This window comes from Panulirus ornatus, chromosome 72 (genome assembly GCF_036320965.1).
Source record: "Panulirus ornatus isolate Po-2019 chromosome 72, ASM3632096v1, whole genome shotgun sequence".
NCBI lineage: Eukaryota > Metazoa > Arthropoda > Malacostraca > Decapoda > Palinuridae > Panulirus > Panulirus ornatus.
In genome coordinates this window covers 6,720,431-6,745,774 of record NC_092295.1, presented here as the reverse complement: position 1 = coordinate 6,745,774, position 25,344 = coordinate 6,720,431, and the positions used below count along the sequence as shown (strand labels likewise).

The following is a 25,344-nucleotide window of genomic DNA, read 5'->3' as shown; positions in this document are numbered from 1 at the left end:
TATATATATATATATATATATATATGTATAACTAGATCAAAATTCGACGATACATGAATATCATATTAAAGGTGACAGTATATGTTGTACATTTTTTTATCACCTTTTATATCTATAAAATATTTTGATGTTCTCGTATGTTAACAACATTTCCAGCTTGTATTAACTTTATAAACCCTCACTATAATCTTTATTATTTTCTAGGAGATCCACTTACAGATTCATGATAGAATGTATGTAAAGATTTGCCTCTATCTAAAATGGTGAGACAGGGCAAGTAGGGGTTTTGCGCAGAGGCAAATGGTCGCTTGAGCTGCTCGACTGAACCCAGTCTCGGGTAGTCTCCCGCAGGCAGCCGACCCTACATGCAGCGCGCCTGTCTTGCTCTTCTCCATAACCTTCGGCTTTCTCTCCTTCATCACCTTCGGCATCAGCCTGGACTATTCCGCCTCCAGCTACTACCCGTAGCCTCACGGCCTACCATTCGCATTACGTGAGTTCACAAATCCTTTCTCTTTTCCTTTCCTTTTAATCTTCGTAATCTTATAAGGTGTATACATATATAATTTTCATATAGATATACACATGTGTTAATCCTACGATCCTCTCAACTGTTATATATAAATCGAAAGGAATGTGTCGTCAAGAATCAGGATTAATGGTTCATGCGTGAGCGCAGTTTGCACCGAATACTTTCAGGATCACTTGGTTTACAGTAGCTATTCATATTTGATATCATTTTTTTCAAACCACAATAAATTAGCTCCTGAGATGAGATGCTCTTCTCTCCAGCTGAAGGATGAGGAATGGTTTCTTTATATGAATTTATATCTACACTGCATAATGCATGGATTTTTGAATATCATTAGAAATCTACTGGTTAGGAATCAACGCCATGTATACTAAATAACTTTATCCTCTTAGTTTGCCTACAATCCTTTTAGTTTATCTTTATGATTTATCTTTAATGTTTTATCCACAATCCGAGTATATCATTCTTTTAAACCATCGTTATTGCTGGCTAGGGTCGTTAAGGCCGTCAATATAAGTTACATTCAGCAACCGAACAATCTTTAAACCTTCCTCAAGTTTCAAAGATAATTCTAAGACACACTCATTCTCACTGTGTACGGCCCATGCTTCAATATCGCGTTATCATACATACTTTTACTACATATACGATTCCATGTATTGTAACAGACGCTCGTTAGTTACTGTTTTAACTGTTGCTCGTAGTGTTTAACGAGAATCTGTTGCTTACATCACATAAGAAATCAGGTAAATCTGCCAAGCATAAACGACTGCTTCATAAAATAAGCAAATGGCTAAGGACACTTCTGGACGGACGCATGACCAGAATAATTGCGCAAAAAACGTGAGGAACCAGACAACAACATCATGAAGCAAACAGGACACGTTGTGACTAGCATACCTGAGTCTTATTTCAAGATAAAAATCTCTACGTGCAAACTCGTATGTTTGTGCGACAATCATACGACTGTTCCTGTATTTTATATACAAGTTCTCTTAACATTATCATGTCCTCTACTTCTGCACCTCATTCTAGCATGAGAGGGATCATATCACATTCACATGTAGCATGATATCTACAAAAGATCTTACCAGCCATTTCTGAGAAGAGGGAACCCATATCCTGCAGTGTTGGGTCTCCCGGTCCAGGACCTGCATATCCTGCTTAAGGAAGAGTGGTACCTAACCCTCCAAGAATCTCATCCTTGCGTGACTTCCATCCCTTCCCCTCACTAGCCCCATTATAGATGGATAGCATCCCAAATAAAATCTATTTGTATTTACAGACTCACGTATCTATAAAGAGCTTCAGTATTCATCAATAACTTTCATCGTATGACTGTTACCAATATTGTCTCTTATACCCTAAGGTACAACATAGACCCATAGCTCAGGCCTTCACCATAGATGGTGTGCAGAGCGTGATGTGGCGGCTAATTGAACAGAACCATAATCATCTCTGGCGGTGTTTACGGGACTTATCGTGGCATGCCCGGGAAACGATAATGAAACTTCTATTTATATACCCGTTTGGCTTCCGGCCCCCTTGTCTCGTGCGCTTGCCTCATGATCCACTCAACCCTCAATAAAGCCTCTGAAAGTGTAAAGACACATAAATACAGATAGATAAACATACAAACGCAAAGCCACGTTCAGTCTAATTAGAAACAGAGAGGAACCATTTCATGTTAGAAATAATTTCCAGCTACAGTTTGCTTTCCTTCAATATATCATTCAGAAGAAGTCGAAGTTTTTCTAAATTCATCATCCATAAGATGATAAAAGAAGACTATTTTCTTCTATAATACGTTCACATTCTTATAATTTTCATGATATAGATTCTGCCTATGAGGTACAGTATAGTAGACAAGTTTATTCATTCTGTTTTGATATACATGTAAGTGTACACTATATCATGTACACAGACGATCACAAACAAGGGAGGCAGCTGTGGTTCTGACACACACAACCGAACTGAACCGTGATTCACGCCAGGTTCCGGAATCTTGTATCGACACGCCTGCGTAGACATTATTAGACCCTCTCTTAGGAGGAGACACACACGCAAGCGCGCCCGTATACGTTGCTCCTTATAACATGATGTGCCCATAAAGGGGGCTGATATATCACTGTCTCGAAAAATCTGTAAGCAATGCTACTGATTAGATGATAAAAGCCAGCAGAACATAGCCTGGATCACTGACAGAAGCGAGGCTCCTCATCGACGTGTCAAGGGGACTTATGACTCCTATACTCGCGATCAATAACCTGTCTTCCGATAGTCAATATAATAACGTGGCGCCATTGACAGTAGCTGGAGAAACGGCCAAAGCGACAATAGGTGCGCTACCAACGGAAGTACCAACAGAGTGGTGGGAAAAGGAAGAGGAGGAGATTGAAGTAGGAGAGAGGAGAAGAATAAAGAAAAGAAGTTTCATTAAAGAAAAGGAACGGTTATAGTGAGACAGTGGTGTTAATGGTTAGCGTTGCTTACCGTAACGCATTCACGGGACGCCCGAGAACGAGCGCATAGGTCCGATTCCTGGTTGTAGCAGTCGATCCACAGTCAAATCAAGCCGTTCATCCTTACCCTAAGGGCTGGTCAATAAATCAGGTACCTGGCTTAGGCTAGGGTAAATATATACTCATAGCGTTTATAAGATGACCTTGATTACGGCATTCAGTTGCCCGTAACGTCTCAGCTAACATAGAAAATAAATATGCTATACCTTAGAACAACGGATAAGTCGATCATACCTGTAAAAGGGGGATGTCGTTGCAGAGGACCCGGGCTTTATGAAAAAAAGTAACAAACGTTTGTTGTCAGCATCAGAGGGGTGTAACAGTGAGGCACATTGACTGTGGCTTTTGATGTGGTATCGAACTGAGACGATTGACTGTAACTATTCCCAAGTAAGACGATGATGTGAAAGGAAACCTATAAGATAAGTCAGATACCTCCTCTTGTCAAAGCATCGATTCTGTCTCATCTACACTTAACATACCTTCTCTGACACACACCTTCTCTTGTTTTGCTTTTCATCTATAACATCCTACTTTGCTCTTGTCATTGCTGTGCCTCCCCTGGACTGCCTCTGTTGTGCATCCCCCGACAGCCTACGTCATAGTTGATTATGAGGCTGAGTTATTGACAGCGAGGGACATATTTCGCTGTTGCTAGGTAACAGTGTTATGCTGGATGTCCAGTCCCTTCATTTTGTTCTTTGATATTCTAGGGTGTATGCAGAATTCTACAATACATGCAAAATCATAGAGAACATACAAAGTTGTGAATGAACGTTTCACTGATGAAAGCAACGAACTAGACGAATGAAACTCTTGTGATTATGTTCTAGAAGATTACGTCTTTCGAAGTCCAAAACGTTTATACTAGACTATATATATATATATATATATATATATATATATATATATATATATATATATATATATATATATATATATACATAGGCCTTCTTTTGTAAGTGTTTATAGCGAGAATTACTACTTCACACTGTAATAACAATGTATGAATGATAGACGAAGGTAAAAGAAACTTAACTATCCTTCCAGCAGTTTTGAATAGCGGTTCATTCATAAGTAGAGTGCATAATATTGCTCCTTGCTCTACTCAGTATAATCAGATATGATTTTCCCTTATAATCAGTTCTCATAATCTTGCCGTTCAAACTATATCTAACTATTGCTGATCTTAGATCACTTGCATTTGCCAATTCTTTTGCTGTGAATCTTCATCAATTTGATCGGAAATGATTTATCATAGATCATTTATATTCTCTTTATAATGAAACCAATGATAGGATTTCTCCTAGAAAAGACTTCTTGGACTTTGTAGCATGCGCGCTTGCAAACAACAGGTCATCAATATCTATCTTATATGTTTGTCTCTACAATTCACTTCGTGCTCATTTCCTCCACCACCCTCCCACAGATGGGTATGCGAGACGACAAAGGCCAGAATGTCTCCTCACGCGCCCATGAGTCCTACTCTGCCAGCCAGGCCGATACCCACATCACACCTCTACTTATCGTGTCACCCACATCACCCATATGTAAACCTTCGTATCTACCTACAGCTGTGACAAGGTTTGCCCTTTCAGTGCTTAGTTATCTGGTGAGAATTAGAAGGACGAATGGTAAATAATTGTCCTACTATCCAAAATAGTCTTAGTTCGTGGTGTCACATAGTATCAGAGGACATGTAAAACATTGGTAAACATTTGCATCTATTTGCTGAGTACTGCATATTTCTTCGCTTTCTGGTTTTCTTTGTCTATATGTCTATTCATTTCTTTCTCTTTCTCTTTCTCTCAACTTACAAATTCCTGAAGTTTCTTCAATCCTTGATACAGCATGTAAGGAATTTGGCCTATTTCAAAACACAAATCTGTGCCTTTGTTTTCCTTGAACTTACACACAAGAACTTGACGTTGCTAACATTTACATTACCAAGTCTCACAAACTAAGACCATATTCATCCACTTTATTTCCACCATAACGATTTGTTTCAAATATTTCCTATCAGCTAGGGTGAATTAACCATTCTGAACAAAAGAAAAACAGACGAATGAAGACCTCTGAAATTTTCGATAATGATGAATTGCTGTAAATACTGAAAGAATATGTAAATGGAATTTCAGTCGCCCTTGTTTTAATTTTGTATGAACTCTTACATTCTTTCTTTTTCAAGAAACATGTTACCAGTTTGAGAGCATTTTATAGATCTTAGATAATTTTAACAGCTGGGTACTAAATATTCTATTTGGTCTTCGGAAGGTTTTAAAGGCGTCAAAAATTCAGTATTCTCTGCGTTACAGAAATACCCGCGAGGCAACTTCAGAAGGTAGAAACTTTGCATGATATACATGTTCAGCACGTCTGCATTATAGAAGATATCAATTAATGAGAGACTTTCAACACCGTTAGAGATCATAGTGTCAGAAAAGAATTTCTTCGAATAGATTGGTACTTTATATGACCTCCCAAGGTGATATCTTTTTCCTCCCTAAGTATTGTGTATTTACCTCCTCAGGTACTGTTTTACCTCCCCAGGCGCTTTATATTTCCTCCATGGCTACTTTATTTCAACTTTTCATTATTGACAATCATAGGAAGAATTAGCCTTCATGAAGTTAATATTTTTCTTTTACTTTGTCGGTGTTAGATTTATACAGAGCAAAATCATGGTCGTCTGTTGTTAATATATATATTCTTTTAAGATTTAATGTGTAAGCACTTTACCACCTCAACATTAAAGATTATGTAAATAAGAATGGAAGTACGTTACAGAATAAAGAAAACTAAGAGATAATACCATTCCAAAGACGACCAACTGAAAATCAGTAAATCATGTTGAACCGAGTCTCTAAGCTACAGCACGATCCTGATGCCTTCCACAGACCATGCAGTAGGCGATCGACCCCCGACATCACATGCTCACCTGGGTTGTGCCCAAACGGGAGAAACGATCCCGCCCACGGTGACGACAACACACCCGTTCATAGGCCCACAAATTCACGTTGTGCAGCTCTCCGTCGTTCCAGGATCCCCGTCAGGTGGGTGTTGAGGATCATTCGTAGCTCACTTCGCTCCTTGCACCGTTGGTGGTCATGGAATAAAGCCAGCGTCTATATCTAGTTAGCATCCAGTGAGTTTCCTGTATTCGGTGTTTATCTTCAGATACTTTAATCCTATCGTAATTACACTGTGTTAGCAGGAGGTGGTAGGGTTCAAAACACCGATAACACAGCCTTGGTCCAAGATATGCTTGTGATGGAAGACTCAAGTAAAGTCATATCCTCAACATGCACCCTGTGAGGTACATTTACGCACCACACATTTAGTTTGATGAATGCACTAATTATAACCCTTGGATTGTATATATCCTTATTTGCTTAATGCACACATAAGAAATGTAGTCAAATTAATTTCTTAAGGCCACACTTACATACATATGGAAGTTTGGAAATACCGTCTACACATATTAGAGTTTCTGGACACTTATGGCACGTATAAGTAGAAAGTTATTCCTGCAAATGATGGAATGGAGTCCCAGTAGTCACGACGCAATCAGGCTCAGCAAAATATCAATAGCCTGTCTATGCCAAGAGACACAGAAGACAAACTGGATAAATAAAAGATTGACATTACACAATCCTAATGGTTTATGGAGACTGCAGGTCAATAGGGATAATTCAGTTACCTGAATGTACGTTACAACTCCAGGTCAGCACGAAAGGCCAACGATACTTGTCTGGGGAGTGACATGACCTCACATGTTGGCCGCTCCCAAAGCCTGTCGAAGCTCACTGACGAAGACCCGGCTGAGCAACCAGGGCGCTCTCAGCAGCTCAGCCGCCCAGCTGCGTCCTCACCATCAACTACTCCTCGAAAACCCAAGTTCCAGCAGCACTGCAGGGGCCAGTACTCCTCTAGTCCCTGCCGCAGTACTTGTCAGGCGTCGTCACCCAGGCCTCCTCCCCCTCACCGACACTCCTTCTCGGGCACACTGCCGGTTTACAGAGATAGCCGACACTCACCGTGTATTGCAGGGCACGAAGTGTATCAGATGCCGCAGTACTTCACCTGGCACCTTACTCTGCGAAGCCCGTCAAATTCTCCATTAGGAAGCAACAGGAAGACTTCAGGGAGGTAAGAAATAGATCTTGCAGTTGATTTTATGGTTGATTTTATCCAGGTCTGAAAAATGCTCATTGTGTAGGGATCTAACTCTCATGGTTAGAAAAACGCTTTACAAGTTTTGAGCAAGTACAAGTCACATATACACTTGAGATTATTACATGAGTAAGTTAGCTAGATTAAACATGTAGCTAACTTACCTCTGTAATAATCTCGAGAATATCGTGTATTTTCTTTGAAAAGAAAACAATAGTAATATAAATACTAGAGTATAGAATATGCCTTAAGTAGTGATTCCTGAAACAATATATCTATCTATCTATACAAACTCTGTATAATCATGTATATGTGATTACTGCTTTGTGTAGTGTGGGAAGGGAGTTATACACTTGTGAGGCCACATCTCTAGAAGTATGTGTATGTGTTTCATAATCAACGTTATGAATCATAACAAAATTAAAAGCAAATCGTACAGGAATTCTGTTGATGGCCGATACCCAAGCACTAGTGGTGAGAGTTGTGACTCTGATGGCCAAGAAGGAGGAACCAGTGGTGGTGAAGGAAACCCTGATAAAGAGCAAGACGATGAGTTTGTCATCGCAGAGACGTGGCAGAGCTGCGGAGACGAAGGTGAGGTAGATGTGGCAAAGATGCAGGGCAGTAGGTGAGATACACGTTACTAAACTACACAAAGGAAGGTGAGACAATGACAGTTGTTGCTTCTCATCCTGTCCCCATGTTTGCAGTGAAAATAGATGTATTTGAATTATGGAAGTAATATGAGAATATGACCGTGTATACGCTAAATATCAAGGGGTTGTTTCACATCTTTATTCACCCATATCTTTTCCTTGCAAGAAAACCAAATAGTCACCTCCAGCAGAGTCAGAAGATTTCTGCTGGAACGGGACGTCGACTTCGTGAAGACGGCTTTCCCATTCCATAACCACACAAGTTATATGAACTAGTGTGGAATAGATTTTTGTGAATGATGCAATTCCATTCAATTCTAGAGAGACCCAGATACGGAGGAAGAGGGAGCAGCGGCACCCCTGAACGCAAGGGCACTATTAAGGGAGACAGGGCCAACGTACAGTCACCCCTCGATAAAGAAATACTGGTGGCATCCCGTCACTGCAACATTTCCGGAATAGTGGACTACCTGAACACCATGATGCAGGTGAGTCAGAGGGTTGTGGAGAGACCAGCCATAAGCCATTCCTTCTTACAATCACACTCTTATCCACTCTCGAAGCAGATTCCATTAGAGACATGCATCTGGTAGACTTAAAACATTGAATAGTTTCGCCTGAACGTGATTATATGCATTATGTCTGATCTCATTGTTAGATTTAATCATAATAAAAGATATGGTGATTTAGAAAAAGAACAATAATCTAACACTTAGTTACAAAGGTCTAAGGAAGGTACAATAGGTAAGAAGTACTACATTGCCAATATGATATAATTTGTTGCTTCTTATTTTCGCAGTAGTTTTGATAACTCAGGTGCCAAATCATTGATAGTTCGTCCTCCCTCAGTATGTTTTCACCTTTTTTTTTCTCTAATAGACGAGCATCATGAACCAATTAACATTTTACCACTTCATAGTGATCCATGATTTCACGTACATCATCCAATAAGCATATACGATAATGAGGTTCGCGCACGTTACTTTTAGTTACTAATATAATTTGCTAATTGCAGGACTCAGAGCAAGAAGACACAGAGAGCTACTGCAGCGACTACGGGAGTGGGTTGGCCACTTCCCCTCCAGGACGACTTTCTGACACAGACTCGACCATTGAAGCCTCAGCCGTATCCATAGACCTTCCACTGAAGTCTTACCCGGCACCTACGATCTCGTATTCTGTACGAAAGAAACCGAATCTAAAAGCTTTACGATGGAGGAGCTGCCAGGAATTGATAAAGCCCCAGGAAACCAAATCTATCCTGAAACGTCAGCTGTCTGAACAATCCCTCAAGAGTCTAGAAGAGGAACTGACGTTACCCGGAAGGTCAGTGGAAGTGTACGATGGCAACTTGGGCGTCTCGTTAGTTATGCTGTCGCGGTACAAGCATAACCTGTCGTCATCCATCACTAACAGCCACATCAGTCGTAGAGTGTCAAAGGAAGAGATAAATGGACGTACTTCAGAGACACGTTCTTCAGGTAATGTGAGAATAAATGGGGTGTCTGCAAGAGAAAAACACATTACTCGTTTAGAGTCCGGAGACAGTAAAGAAAGTATGGACTTCAGCTGCCATGATTCCATGAGGGTTGAGACATCGAACTCAGTTTACGGGGAGTTCATTGAGATCGACGACTACATGTTGCCTCCTCTTGCCTCCTCAAAGCAAACGTTTTCGGCACCTCTCGAAACTCACTCTAACCAGCAGACTCGATCTGGCAGCAAACATCGAAGATCCGTAGCCTTCAAAAGCAATGGAAGTTCTTGTAATAAGGAAAAATCTATTCTTGCTAAACAGTATAGGAAGGACAGGAATATTTCCAGCACTAAGAAGCCTTACAAGGGTAAGAGTTTTATTTTTCTCATATGATTTATCTCTACTGATCAATTACGTCTTAAGACAATATTATTTCACTTTGCAGATTAGAATCATGGCACTTATTCAGTATGTGGTATAGACTTGAGGTTAATGTGAAACCATATAATTTATATCTCAACGAAAGTACTGCTACTTAATACACAAGAAATTAAAGTTCTAAGTTTGAGTGTTTTAAACATTCTTCTGGTCATATATCAGGATATGTAACGTCATCCTCTTTCTCTGTTAAGGTGATAGTAAATGATGTATTGAGACTGAAGTAACATAATACCTCTTGCTTTATGGTCACCTCTTAAGTAGACTGGCCGTTGAATGAGGTATGACAAAGGGCAACAAGATTTGAACAAAGAGGAGCAAAGAAGAGGACTGTAAGAGACTCTGAAGAGATGGAAACTTTATACAGTCAGGGATTTCCAAGACAGATGTTATGGTGGTGAGCCATCAAAAGTAGTGGGAAAGTCATAATGAACCTTAAAAAGAAAACTGCAAGAAATTGAGTTAGTGACACTAAATATAACTGGGTTGCTTTTATCCTCCAGGGAAATCTTGTCCAAATCTAAGTTTAGAGAAATAATCACGAGATTTCCGAATGGGATAAAGGCAACCTATTTTAAAACACTGTCGCTAAAACTCAATTCCAGTTTTCTTCTTAAAGTTCATCATGAATTTTACACCTTCTTTGATGGCTCTATGATTCCACCACTCAGCATCATAATGTCTGTCTTAGAAACCTCAGACTGTACAAAGTTACCATCTTCTCAGTGTGTCTTACATTCTTAATTCTTTTCTCTTTTTTATCTTAGTCTTATTTGCCCTTCCTTATACCTCATTCAAAGCCCAGGCATTCCAAGACTTCTGTCCATGACAGCAGATTTTGGTATGTTAAAAGATATCCTAAAAGAAGCGCTCTTCTTTCTACATTTGACTTTGACTTTTCTCTTTCATTAGATGACCTGAAACTGTTGATCAAAATGGAGAAGATGAGTCAACTTCGGGACTTCGACGTGGATCAAATTCTGGATATACAGAATGACGATGGTAGCGGCCCAGGGCTCAGCGAGGATGAACACCAAGCTGAAGGGGCTTCTTCTACTGGTGAGGGTCGGTATAAGGAACTGCTCTTCCTTTACCTTCAGCATATCTTGAATAGGAAAATACGGTCTATCAAGAATGAAATCAGTTAAGGGGATTTTACGAGAAGCAAACAGTTTTCTTTAAGATCAAAAGCTGGTTTATGTAGGCTACTTTTGTATACATTCAGATATTCTTGTTTTTCTATCTTAATTATCATCTTTCTCAGTGTTCTTGAAGGCCTTAGATCTAATTATCCAATCAGGAATGATCAAATTAACGTTGATTTTCTTCCTTCAGAGGGATCCCAAAGGACAGCACACGGTGCGGGCGTTGCCAGCCCACGAAAGCTTTTGTGGTATCGACAGAAGGACGCATGCCGACGCAGCAGCGAAAGACCCGCGCGTCGACTTAATCCGGCGTTGTCAGACGCTGGTAGGACAGCGAACAAGGCGGTCTTGATCGCCCCACCGGAATACCGCCACCACAGCTCCGGGAGGGAGCAGCCAGTGAGGCAAGTGAGTGTGTCCGATACTTCCCAGCCGTCGAGCGCTCGAAGTCATCCGTCTCGCATCTACTCAGAGACGATGCCTGGCGACAGCAGCACAGAGGATAGCGACACTGGCATCGAACTCTCAGAACTGGAGCGGTGTGTCCTGACGCTGACTCACCGAAGGAACCAGTTGAGGAAGCAGGACACTAACGCCTTCCTGATCGCTCCACCGGAGTACAAGATAAGCGGAGATTTTACTCCTTACTGATGTTGTGGATCAGAAAGTCACTCGAAGTACTGGAAAAGTCACAAGCTCTTATTCATTCACACAAATACACTAATTTAACAGGTCTTATCTAAAGGAAAACTTCCTCGCTAATCTCATATATTCTATGCCCCATTCCAATGCCCATTTATCCTTGAGGATAGAAAAAAACAGAATCTCTATATACATAGAAGGACCTCTTATACTCCTGACACTGGAGGAGAGAGAGAGAGAGAGAGAGAGAGAGAGAGAGAGAGAGAGAGAGAGAGAGAGAGAGAGAGAGAGAGAGAGAGAGAGAGAGAGAGAGAGAGAGAGAGAAGAAATTGGATCAAAGAAAATATGAAAAGAAATACATAGTGATAGCAACATAAACACTGATGCAGTTGTCTTTTATGCAATATACAAGCTAAGCTTTACTTACACACTAAAGGAGGTAATAAACTTAGTATTTTACACTTATTAACAGAAGTAATAAACCTAGTGTATTACACATATCAAATGAAATAATAAATCTAGCGATTTACACATACTAAAGGAAGTAATAATCCTAGTGATATACACATATCAAAGGAGATGATAAGCCTAGTATTTTATACATACTAAATGAAAAAATAAACTTAAACGTTTTACACACATTAAAGGAAGTAATAAACTTCGTGTTTTACACTCTCTAAAGGACGTAATAAGCTTAGTATTTTACACATACTAAAGGAGATACTAAACCTAGTGTTTTACGCGAACTAAAGAATGCAATAAACCTTGTGTTTTACGCAAACTAAAGAATGCAATAAGCCTTGTGTTTTACACTAAAGTAACTAAACCTAGTATCTTACAATACGAGAGGAAGTAACATACCTCTTAATGTTGCTGAAATGAAGGAAAACTGAGACAATTTTATAGGTCGTTGACGTGAAAGATGTTAAATCGAACTACTGTAGGATCTAAACTGTGAATTTTAAGAGCAAGCCGTTATGGCGGTCATACTTGTGAGACAGACTTCCCATACAAGGCCTAACCAATCCTCTGTATAATTGGGGTTTGTACCCACAAGAAAAAAACCTTTGAATACCTCGATACATGCACAAGAATCTACATACAATGATACATGCACAAGAAAAATCTTCGATATACATCTATAGATATAAAAGATAAGAGTCCTGAAACATGCATCGATTCATACGCGGGTACGTATAAAGAGCAAACAGTGAACAAAACTCTTTGAAATGGATCGACCATAGAAAAGTCTGAAGGTAGTTGGATAGAGTTAAGCAGGAGGAAAGAGGAGAGGGGAGATTGGAGATCAGTCTCTCATGCCATTTCCTAACAAAAGCCTTCAAATATCAAGGACAAGGACAATGGAGTCCCCAGATTACCTCAGAAAGTTTCACTAAACATCAGTGTTGTAGGAGAGAGCCTCACCAGCGGATCTCACATTGCGAAAACCAATCTGGTGATCAGAGGAAAGCCTGCGAGATTCAAGATGCTTAAGTAAATGCGAGTTGAGGAGACTTTCAAATGCTTCAGAGACAAGAGAAATTACAGGAGATCAGGACGGTTGTTGGAAGGATTAAGAAAAGAGTATTGTAAATCGGTTCAGTCACTACTGTGAAGGTGCCATGAAGTGTCATGGCTTGTGAGTAGATCCGACATTAGGAAGAGGAACAAGTGCAGTGAATAGCAGCTACCTGCAAGAGTGTTATCAGATGAACAAACTATCAGTAAGGCTATTTACTAATGGCACAAAGGGAAAAAAGGAGAAAATCAAATCCAGTGTTGTAACGGTGGTACTGAAGGTCTGGTTTATGATAATGGTGGTTTATAATGTGCTCCACATCAAGAATGGAAAGTCTGAAGGTTTCAACAGCCTTCTCCAGGTGTCTGTACCGGAAGACTTCAAAGATTATTTGCGGTGCAAGTCGAGGTAACTTAAGTATAAGACCTTAACTTTAAGACAAGAGGACGTCACATCCTCGTAAATTAAGTTGCATAGTCGAAGAATGTTATCGAGATAAGATGTTAGGGAAATCGTAGTTCTGTGCTAGATTCGGCAAGTTCTTCTACCTGCTCATCGTTGTAAATGATGGAAACCTTTAATTGTCAGATAAGGATGATGTACTTGATACTTGTATGATATTTGTTAGTGGTGCCGCCTTGCGTTTCAGCTATCACCATAACGTAAGAATCATTTGCCTTTGATACCAGCATAAGTTGAAGATAATAAACTTCCATCAAATACTGGTTTTATTCCAGTACATATATCCGAACTCATAGCAGAGATTTTCTTCACAAAACACCACATCTATGATGTAGCAAACAATGTGAGACCACGTTCAACCGTTCGTATACTTGGATCCAGATATCTATCCGTCTTGAATCCGCGTGAACGGATATTGAAGATGTAATGACTGTTACGTCCTTTTAAAAACTCTGCTAGATCACCCCTGCCACTGTATTTCTCATGTTTATCGGGAGGCAATATGTGAAAATGCTGACACTGAATGTAAGACCATTCAAGGATTAATGGATTTTGTTCAAATAATGATATTGTTTCTCCAGCAGGCCATTGACGTATTGTTTATGTTAGTCTTTTAGGAAAAGAGGTGACGTGCGTGATCTTTGGGCTTAGCGACTCTGCTGAGTAGCGGACTGAGTGTTTCATCTTGCATTTCCTGGCAGAGTTTATAGTGCAGGTAAGTTTAAGTTTGTTGCAAAGGATATGGAGGAAAAGGTATATATTCCCTTCCTTTTTAGTAGCACCATTTTATCGCTTCAAGGGAGATAGATTTCACATGTTTATAACTGAAGAGCTAATTTTGTAGAAATATAAATGTTCTAGTTTGCGATGGATTTCGTTTTTGCTTTGTCCCCCTGAATCTCTCACAGAAAACGAGTAAAGTTGGGCCTGGACTTAACTTAGCAGGTACTACAAAAACCTAAATCTTAAACACGGTCTTTGTGCCTGGATCCTTCATGAAACAGTTGAAAGTGGCACAGAAAGTAACTGATTGATAAACAATAACGTATTAAGCATCAATAAGTAGTTTTTAGTTAGTCGACTGAGAGAGATATTGACCTATTTACTGAAACAATAGTGGCCAGATGGTAAATGATTTTGGTGTCTTTAACACTTGGTCCTATCGATTAGTAACGGGCTTGAGTTGGGGCTATGTCTAAGGGATATTGACACTTGATCGACAGGGTAGGGAGGTGGATTGGGGCAACCCCTCCTGGGAACTGTCGACGGTTGGCTCGTTCGACATCCTGGGGGATGTTAGAGACTACCTGTGACCCAGTAGACGTAGGCGCTTAGGACGTTCATCTGGGTAGGAAAGTGATATGGAGCTACATATTCTAGATTGCTTCGACACTTGGTTTGTTGTCTTTTTGGAGGAATGTATCGAAGGCTACCTGTGTCCCAGGATTACCCGTTCACTAATGGATGGGAGGATATGTGTATGAGTGTGCGCAAGAGCACCCCAGGCGTTCTAGAAGCATCAGGTGAACTGATCCAGTGGGTGGTTGGAGACATTCCAAGTCAGATTGGTTGTTTGCTTTGATGGCTGGAAGGCGAGCCAACAATGGCAATGCCCAACGACATCGACAAGAACCCAGAACAGTGACAACAAACCACATCAATAACCAAAAATATCCACAGCAACAGCCAATAACAATGAAACTCTCCAACAACATTGACAACTGATAACAGCAGTGACAAGTCAAGAAAACCACCAACAACAAGAGCCAACAATCAACGCTATCGCCATCACCAGCATCTGCTGTGTAGCTCCACCAGAGGGTGAGGGCACATCTATAATGGGGTGGAGTCTTCAGTGTGTAGCGATGCGCTCTGAAGAATTTAGATAAACTGTGTAAACTTTAGTCTAAGACTGAGCGTTAGGCAAGTGTTAGGCAGAATGTAATCCGTAACTGGACACCCGACTCTCTAACAAACTTTTCCTCAAGTTGAACAATAACAAAATCTTGCTTAGAGACGTGACCTGGGGATTTGTTATCGTTTTAGTACATCTTCCTTCAAAATTTCAAAGGACTGTCTGAAACTGAAGTAGAAAGACCCTCGAGGTGATTCAATGTCTTCAAGTGTTTAAAGTCTTTTATCTCTCTGAATCCAAAGAAAACTTTAGATAAGGAAGAATGTTACACAATTTGCAATTCAAAAAGAAATTTTGAGTGTTACAATATAAAACTTTTCACGCAGCTTACAAATATCGCATGATACTATAACTAACGACCTCAACCCACCTGAAGAGAGATTCTCTCTGACAGCTGTTCTTTGTTCCCCTCAATGCAGCACTGTGTTAATGCTTTCTGTCAGTAAAGATACATACAGTTCACCCAGACTTCCATTGGTCTACGATAAAGATCACTGCCTCATAGAAAGGTACACGTGACCTCCTTTCCCTAAAACAGTTTTGCCTCCCAGGTAACTTTTTTGTACAAAGTCATCTGAATGCTTGTCTAGGTACCTGACCGTGTGTCTGTGTGTTCGGGTGTCTGTCTGTGTATCTCTGTGTCCGAATGCCTGTCTGTACGTCTGAGGAGAGACATATGCACGCAATACTTGGAGCGGAGTTTACAAAATCACCTACGACACAGTAGCCAGTGTTTCCGGGCAGCCGTCGACACTTCGACTCAATTAACCATGTCCACATCGGTATCATCTTGATGGTAATGAAGGGTTATCATAAGTATTATCATCATTATTGTAATCTCAGTTTACCGTCTCATTGCCTTATCCCAAGCAAGCAGATCCCCCGTGTATTCTGTCATGAACCTGGGTAAACATATTCAAAGTCATCGCTTGTATTACTGTAGCCCCTGCCTGCAAATCCCTCGTCTTACCCTTCATTACGCTACTTACGATAACTGTATCCCTTGTCAACCTTCCCGTTACTCTTCCTCGGGATTACATCGTCCCCTAGCAACCCTCATTACTCTCTCTCTCTCTCTCTCTCTCTCTCTCTATATATATATATATATATATACATATATATATATATATATATATATATATATATATATATATATATATATATATATATATATATATATATATATATATATATATATATATATATATATGTATATATATATACGAACAAAGTGCAGGCCTATAGCCTAGTGGTGGCATTCCCGCCTGTGGCACAGGGGTCCCGGGTTCGATCCTGGCTGTTGGAGTTTGTATGATATATATATATATATATATATATATATATATATATATATATATATATATATATATATATTTTTTTTTATACTATTCGCCATTTCCCGCGATAGCGAGGTAGCGTTAAGAACAGAGGACTGGGCCTTTGAGGGAATATCCTCACCTGACCCCCTTCTCTCTTCCTTCTTTTGGAAAAAAAAAAAAGAAAAACGAGAGGGGAGGATTTCCAGCCCCCCGCTCCCTTCCCTTTTAGTCGCCTTCTACGACACGCAGGGAATACGTGGGAAGTATTCTTTCTCCCCTATCCCCAGGGATATATATATATATATATATATATATATATATATATATATATATATATATATATATATATATATATATATATATATATCCCATTCTTACTCTAACTTCCGAAACTATATCTTCATATGCTTCTATACTTCACAAAAAGAAAATACAGAGCCTTTCTACCCTTTTGTTATTTTACCGTGGCTAATATAGCATCTGTCTACTTTCTTGTTCCACAACCCATTGGTAATATATTCCCGTCTATCCTCTGGTGATATATTACCGTCTACTTCCTGATTACCCTGGATGTAGCAGCTATATTCCCGTCCACCTTTTCTTTACAGCTTGCCAAGGCAACACACCCCTGTCTAAAACTCACCTCCCAGACAATATAACGTTTGCCATTTTTCGTTCCTCCATCTGTCTTGTGCATCATCTGTCACCTTCCCTTTTTAGTTCTGTCAACGAAAACCATTTTTTCTAAAAGTGCTGCAACATTAGTGATGTTCGAACGATGATAAAATCATGTTTGGCAATAACTAGATACTTCTAAGACTTGCTGAAAAGGCATATGACTGTTTTACACTCATGTGTCCCCCTTTATCCCCTGTGTAAACAATGCGTATATCTAAATGAACGAATCTCAATAATTGTTTTTCTCATTTTTTGGCTAGAGTTGTATTAATCAGCTTTTGTCTTACATTAGTGAGAAGGCTGTTCATGGGAGCGCTACATGTATCAGTGTACAGTGTGCATTGCTGTTGAAAATTTATAGATCTTTTGAGGAGGTATCTGTTGGTGAGTCATGGGAAATGCCAGCAGCCCTGGCTACCACATGCGTCAGGATGGAGCGGTAAGGGAGCCTAGCTTTACTTCTGGAAGTCATATTGGATAATAATTCACATGGTTGCTTATATACTTTTTTGATGGACGACTATTAGTTAAGAATAATGGTAGAAGCAGCAGAGGACGTGGTTCTGCGATAGTCATTCCAGCCAACTAACCCGCCCAGTATCAGAGGGAGCCATCTGGTGGCCATGAGTCTAAACAGAATGTGCTCGTTCGAAAGTTTTATAATATTAGTTTTTTTACGTGGTTGTACACACACTGTCAATTTGATCCCTGTTTCTATTATTGTAATAATGAACTGTATTTAAAACAAACATAAGCTGAGGTCTTAGGTATCAACGACACCTTTATAATTACTGAGTTAAATAACGAATGGCAACCATTGGCGTGTGGCAGGCGTTTGTGTGGGTCAGTCTGACGGTGAGAGTCGTGGTGCAAGGTTAAGGACTTGTGTCGCTCCCTAACAGTGATCTTTGTTTACCTAGGAACCCCTCGTCTACCCAGCTCCTGACAGGTGGGTTTGGTAGTGAGATCGTGTCGTGTTCATCCTCATAGTGTCGAAAGGTGAGGAGGAGGTTTCCGGGTATGTGGGACAATTCTAGAAAATCCTCGAAAAGCATGGAATACCAACTTGGGGAAAGCGAAGACTCACTCCTGCGGTATTGATTCTCTTCGGAGGTCGGAAGTGGAGGCGGTATTCCACTGCTTATTGGCCTTTCTTTCTATGCTTCGTCCCCTCCCCCATCAACCTTCTTCACTAAAGTTGGATTCGTACAACGTCTTCCCAACAACTTCCCTCTGAGGATCACAAGGCTGGATCTGCCCCTCTGTGTAGCCGCTGACAACTTACCGTCTGGGTGTTGTCACACCCATCGGGTCTATCTGCTTCTGCAGTGTTAGAAAATGCCAGATGATGAGGCCTAATATAGTGTGAGGATACCACCTCCCCCCCCACCCCTTCACTGTAGCAATCGCTCTTTTGCATGTAATGGCGAGTAGTTAAGCTGGTGGTTGTGAGGGCATTAGTGCTCTCTCCACACACACACACACACACACACACATCAACCACCATGTGTGTACGGTGCAGTGCGTGGGTCAACAGTTACCATGAAGCCTTGCCATTATTGGGCGTACTGGCGAACTACCCGTGCTGGGTAGTTCGTGAGTGTGTGTGTATATGTGTGTGTGTGTGTGTGTGTTTGTGGATGGACTCATCTCTGTTTTAGGAGCTCTTAAGGGACGTTAACCATATGTTTGCGTTTATGTGTAGATAAGAATCTATGTGTGTGGGTGTGTGCCCATATGAGCGAACGTGTGGCGCTTGTGCGTGACTGTCTTGATATGTGAATGCCTCCGTCCGTGCGGATGTGTGTGTGTATGAATTCGAGTTCATGTATGTCTGGGTGTGTGTATGCCTTTATTGTGTCACTTACATTTGGATATCTCCATGTGTGTGCGTATAGCGATCCCCGAGCGTTCTAATATCTCTGTGAACAAGTGTGTCTCCGTGTAATTACCTATTTGCACTGTGCGGGCAGTGAGTTAGCCACATGTGATTTTCCCCATCTCTCTTGAACCTGTTCTACCTTCATACGACTTTATAAACTATTTCATCTATTTCATTCCACTTATCTGCTACTCAGATACCACAAAAACTCTGCTTACCAGTTTCTTTTGTATGTAATTATTCAATTTCTTGTTGTGGCCTCTGGTTCCTTTACCTTCGCATTTTTCGAATAATTACCAAAGGTCGAGTGTTTCAAGCTGGTTTAGTAACATGAAAGTTGTGATCAAGTCACCCTTCACTCTTCTCTTCTTCATAATGGGCAAGTGTGTGGCCTGTAACCTCTTAGTGGACCTCAGCTCTCTCACCACTAGTACCATCTTGTTGTCCTTCTCTGGATATCTTCTGTTGCATTGTTGTTATCCTTTAATTAAGTGCCGTGACCGGACTTGAGAATTCCAAATACATACTGAGAATAGTTTGCTGGTCAATTTGCTATTCATGTCGTCAAAAGGAATTCTACAATTTGCAGGCAGACACTCTATCTCCTGCCGGTTGTCTTGAGGTAGAGCTCTGGTGACGTTATAGGGAAAACGTCAGCTCTTATGTCCCTTTCACACAAAAGGTCCTGCAGATTATTTCTCATCAGATAACATTCTTCTTAAGGCAGTCTTCCTGTGCTTCCACTCCTCATCACTTGTCCTTCATTCGGGTTGAACTTTATCAACCACTCACCCCACCGCCTTTGATTTTTTTCTTTCTTTTTGAGTCCCCTCGTAAGCTGATGCAATCGTCATCACACTACTTCTCTCATAACCCTGTCAGCATCAGTACATATGGCAAAGTTTCATCAGGGCCATGAACCTCATAAGGGTCAAGGCCCATTTGGTAGGTTGCTCATGTCTGTTCAAGCAGTTTCAGAACTTTGCAATGCCCGCTCTCCCATTCTACTCTGCTGGTGCTGGTGCTGTAGTGTCTTCCATTTTGATAAACACACATAAACACGTTCTTTAGTTCCTTGCATGCTTTTATATCATCCTTTAGAACTATTCCCTCAAATTTGCTGATTAGCTGCTCTTTAACTTTCGATTTGATTATTTATGAATATATGGAAAAGTCTTAGAGATTTTCCTTTATCTATGATAATGTTTTCATTATTTATCTATCTGTTCCTTTTTCTCAAAAATCTTTTCTTACCGTCTTATACATTTTAAACAGTGGATAACAGAGGCGCCACCTTTATCCCCTCCAAATGATATCGCCAAATTCTTTTTGAAATCTTTTATTGAATCATATTTCTCTCACTTTTGAAGGGACCATTCTCTAACTCCTTAATTGTAGCTTTCAACAAGCCTTCCGTAACAATGATTTATACTGCAGGTGTACAACTCCATTACCCAATTAATGTTCTCAAAGAAATTGTTTAGCTCTGTGTAGTTTCCGTGGCTATATCTTCTCTTTCAACCTGGTTTCCTTTGATCCTACTATGTGTCTCTTTTGCCAAATAATCACACTCGTGAATTACATTATCACTCACTTCCATTCGTGTTTCACTTGGGATGTTCTAATTCAGTGCTACTACGTGTGAAGATAAGATTTTGTAGCAATGGTGTGTGTCTTTCTGACTCGAGCGAGCTCAAAGACATACTAGGGCAAGATATTTTGCTCAGTACTCTAGAACATATTCCTACCTGACTTTCAGTCTCATCTCCGTGAGAATCGAATTTTTTTCTTAATAAGCGAAGTCTCCTATTATGGGAAGTTTTGCCGTCTATGAGGAGTGCAAGCCTCACTGCTTCTTGTACTATCCTCATTGTTCTCTTATTGTTGATGTCCTGTGAATTATCATCTTTCCTACAATTACTACTCTTCCTAATATAAATTGTTTGAATGAAGTATCCCTTAGTATTTCCTAAGACTTGATATTATCTCTTAAGATGGGCTCTCATTTGTCGTTTCATTCCCTTCATATTATCACGTATCCTCTCCGGACACGTTAAGTCTTATATCCTTAGTAAGTTTCGTGTCCAGTACTCCAACATTTTCAGGTTGGTGCTCTCTCATTTGCTCTATGAAATCCAGTTCTTTTCAGTTTACTGCCAGTCCAACCTCGTTTGTCTACATTATCTTTACTACACTCTTTCAATGTCTCGCATATTTTGCCTTTTGGTTGTATTGTTTCCTATTCTCTCGTCTGTCTCTCTATCACCTCTAATGTTATATGTCCGCTGAATTCCTCTTTTTCATGAGCATCTGAGCCTGATTAAGCACCTCCATACTGAAAGTAATCATTACTAGCCATACCCTTATACCTTCGGTATATTCATTAGATTTCTTTGTTTCTTTAAAAGTCTCATAATCAGTATTTCTACTAATCTCCACTTTTTCATCTTTGGCTGGAAGGAGGTCTTCCAGTTTAGAAGTCAACAGTAACTCTACCCCCTGCTTAACTAGCGATCGTAGTGTTGATGCAGTCCCTTGTTGGCCAAGTCTTGCCCTGATTACTCGTCGACTTCTCTTTTTTGTTTTTCTAAGAATTTTATGTTCAACAAACATGGATTGATCTCCAACACTCATGGTTTCCTAACTGTTTTCTCTGTAACGGTATATATCACTTCTGCTTCACTTGTTACCTCACTACGTCCCTCCGTTTCAATGTCCCTAGTAAAAAGATACTTTTAAGATATACTATATTTTCAAGGGAGCTTCTGGTATTTCCTCCTTCCCCTTACTTGTCCTATAGGTCCATTGTAGCTGCAGGTCGTCTGTGTCTTCTAATGGTTCTTCACCGCTGGTCTGTATCTTCTGTTGCATTTTAAGAATATGTGATCTGGTATTTGCTGCTTTGCCTACCTTCCTGTATGTTGATATTTCTGGTGGCGTATCAGTGTTTGGTTGTGTTTTCCAATGTGTATATAACTGCATGTATGAATGTCCACGAGTGTGTATGAGTGTATCTCTGCATGTGTGGATGTCCCCATATGTGTGGATGCGTCCGTTTGTATGTGTTTGTTTGTATGTGTGGAGTCCGTGTCTGTGGATGTATAGTGTGTACCCTCATGTTTGTAGGGTTGTGTCCGTGTGTCAGGGTGTATTTCTGAGATTACTTTCCACCACAGGGATATGGTGTACCATACTACGTGATTATGGGGAACGAGTTCTGTGGTGCGAGAGGAGAGTGGACACTGTGGTGTGACACAGGGGAATAAATAAGTGAAATAGTTATCCATGAACACCACATAATAAAGGTAGTTAATTATTTACATCAAAAGTTAGATTTAACACATTAAGCCTCGTCAACTGGCGTAGCTTTCTCACCCCAATGTTTTTGTGTAGTTTCTATGATCACCGAGGATAATATGACACTGGAATTATAAACTGAAGACAGTTTAGTTAAAGACTGACGAGTAGTGGGGGAATGACTCTGACTAAACAAAAATTGGAATAATTTCTCGTAATGATTTATAATTTTTTCGTTAATTGTTTCATCGGCTGCAAATTTTTACGCTAGTGATCATATCTTACGAGTTAATGGACCATAATTATGTTTGCGGCTGTATTTGCATACAGTCTACGCGTGTATAATTCCATGGCTATGCGAGGAAATGTGTGCCTGATCTTTGTGATATTCACGAATATCATTTGGACACGTGTAGCTTACGAAATAACTGTGTGCGTGTGTGTGTGTGTGTGTGTGTGTGTGTGTGTGTGTGTGTGTGTGCTTGTGTGTGTGTGTGTGTGTGTGTGTGTGTGTGTGTGTGTGTGTGTGTGTGTGTGTAGGTAGAGTGTGTGTCTGTCGTATTCTACTTTTGTGGGTAAGAATCTGTATGTTTTTACGAGGACGATTGCATGTGCAGGTGTTTGTGTCTTGTGTGTATAAGTGTAACTACCTAGTTGCAGTTACCTATACGTACTGGGTGTGGAGGGAAGTTTCCACTCATGGGGTCCCATCTCTTGATTTTCATACAGCCTCTTGAATTAATGTATACTGTCTGTATTGAGAATGTCCTCAATGTGTGTGTGTGTGTGTGTGTGTGTGTGTGTGTGTGTGTGTGTGTGTGTGTATGTGTGTAGGACTGACAGCCATTATGGGGTTGGGCAATTTACAGGTAGTGTATGACACATAGTTATGTATTTTTGTCGACGAAATGATCAGGTGAGCACGTTATGACTTGGGCGTCAGTGTGGCATTCAGCACTTGGTCTTATGACACCGACCCGACTCGTGTGTTTCCTTAACACCCCACCTCCTGCAGGAATGACCGAGGATTTTTAGATAGGGTGATAGAATCGTATGAGGAAATAGTGGGTGTACGTCATCTCTACATGATACCAGATTTGGCTGAGGGCTACCTCCCTTTGAGGTATTATATGTGTAGAGTTATCACCACTTTATGATTAGCTGGGCAGAGGAATTATCGGTATAGGATCATTAGTGCGGCAAAGGTTACCTCCACTTTAGGCATTTTTGGTATAAGGTCATCGTCAGTTATATCAAAGATTACATCAACTTTAAACTTCATTGTTGTGAGGTCGTCTCCACCTAGGACAGAGTTAAGACAGGGCATTTTCATCTTAAGGATTGGTAGAGTAAGGTCATAGATGGCAAAGGTCGTCTTCACTTTAAGAGTTATCGACGTAGTTATCATTTCCATCTGATTAAAGGTTGTACAAAGGTCAGCCCCACTTCACTCATGATTAAGCTGTGTTCAAAGGTCATCACCATTGCAGATCGAATTACAAAAAGGGCATTGCCAACTTTGGCATAGGTCACCGCCATGTCAAATGAGCCTCAAACTAAGACCATCCTTACCTCAGGAAGGGTTGAGATAAGGTGTTCAATTCCTAACGTAGGCATGACCCTCTTCCTTCATCTCCTGGGCACAACACGAACCAGACCCGTACACCAGTTTTCTCTCTCATTATTCTCCTACTCATATGCATTTTCCTAGTCACTCTTTCGGGGTCAATCCTTTCCAGATGCCTGCCCATGCCCTTCATCATTATCTTATCAACAGACCCTTCCGTTATATAATTCCAGTTTACCATAGTAAAATCTTATTTTATCTTAATTCTACCCCACTATCTTATTCTATCCATTCTCATTTATCCACATGAAGAAGAAAAGGGAACTTAAAATTTCCAGTAGCTGAATCTCGTTTGCTATCAGAGTCCACCACACCTGTAGGCCAAGAGATGACAGACACGTAGACTCTTTAGCGTGAATCTAGAACATCTACACTAAATTCTTTCTCCTTAAACTCACCTTTGTATCCCCTAGTTGGCCGTCCTCTTTACCCACAGCACAATGAAGTCATTAGAAGAGGCACAGAATATCATCCAAGGTCCTTCTTACACCACTAATCAACAGGCTCCAAATACATTGGAACCCAAACTCCTCACAAAAATCGCCCAGACCCGAACCAACTGTTCGACATTACAACTACACAGAGCCTGTCCAAGCTCGATTATACCACTGCAAAAACATCCCCCATCCTAGCCACTGTGAACATCATCAATGCCCGCTGGACTGCAGCTCTAATGTTTATTTAAACCACTCTGTTTAACCACCACACCCCCTCCTCTTGCAATGGTCCATCGGTTTATGTTGTGTTTGTTTTTCTATATTCTTTTCCTCATGTCTTTTCATTCACTTTAGTAAACTGATATCATCATTATTTGTCCTAAGGAGGCTCAGGCTGGGATGTCTGAATGTGCGTAGCTCTGAATAGGATGAAACGAACATAGAGATATTTGCCATGTGTGATGAAAGAACCCGTATGTTCTGGCTCTGAGTGAAACAAATTTGAAAGGGGAGTAAGTAGAATGGCTCAGGAGTGTTCAGGATGTAGTTTGATGTTAAGGAGAGGACGAAAGCGAATGAAGGGAATGTCACTTCTGATGAGGAAGCTTTGGAACTGTGTTAAG

The 25,344-nt window shown here is 40.5% G+C and overlaps 2 protein-coding genes across 11 annotated transcripts in view; both read left to right on the top strand.

Moving 5' to 3' along the window:
* Positions 1 to 339: 339 nt before the first annotated feature.
* Positions 340 to 11,910, top strand: LOC139748064 (uncharacterized). Of its 3 annotated transcripts, none has more exons than XM_071660652.1 (9): positions 355 to 493; positions 4,484 to 4,638; positions 5,952 to 6,107; positions 6,778 to 7,203; positions 7,667 to 7,821; positions 8,205 to 8,371; positions 8,899 to 9,727; positions 10,711 to 10,857; positions 11,134 to 11,910. In XM_071660652.1, exons 2-9 carry the CDS (start codon positions 4,484 to 4,486, stop codon positions 11,592 to 11,594), a joined length of 2,496 nt encoding a protein of 831 aa, XP_071516753.1. In that variant the 5' UTR covers positions 355 to 493; the 3' UTR covers positions 11,595 to 11,910. The 3 variants fall into 3 exon arrangements, with proteins under 3 accessions (XP_071516754.1, XP_071516753.1, XP_071516752.1); XM_071660651.1 differs by having other exon boundaries at positions 10,711 to 10,863; XM_071660653.1 differs by lacking the exon at positions 4,484 to 4,638 and having other exon boundaries at positions 340 to 493; positions 10,711 to 10,863.
* A 6,411-nt stretch (positions 11,911 to 18,321) lies between these two features.
* The window catches only part of LOC139748110 (follistatin-related protein 5-like), a 467,164-nt gene continuing 460,141 nt past the window's right edge, over positions 18,322 to 25,344 (top strand). For 3 of the 8 annotated variants that reach the window (XM_071660768.1, XM_071660752.1, XM_071660756.1), the window contains exon 1: positions 18,322 to 18,427. The gene's annotated coding sequence lies outside the window, so the exon portion shown is untranslated. The remainder of the gene's footprint in view (positions 18,428 to 25,344) is intronic. The other 5 variants (XM_071660762.1, XM_071660754.1, XM_071660769.1 and 2 more) reach the window with 4 other exon arrangements.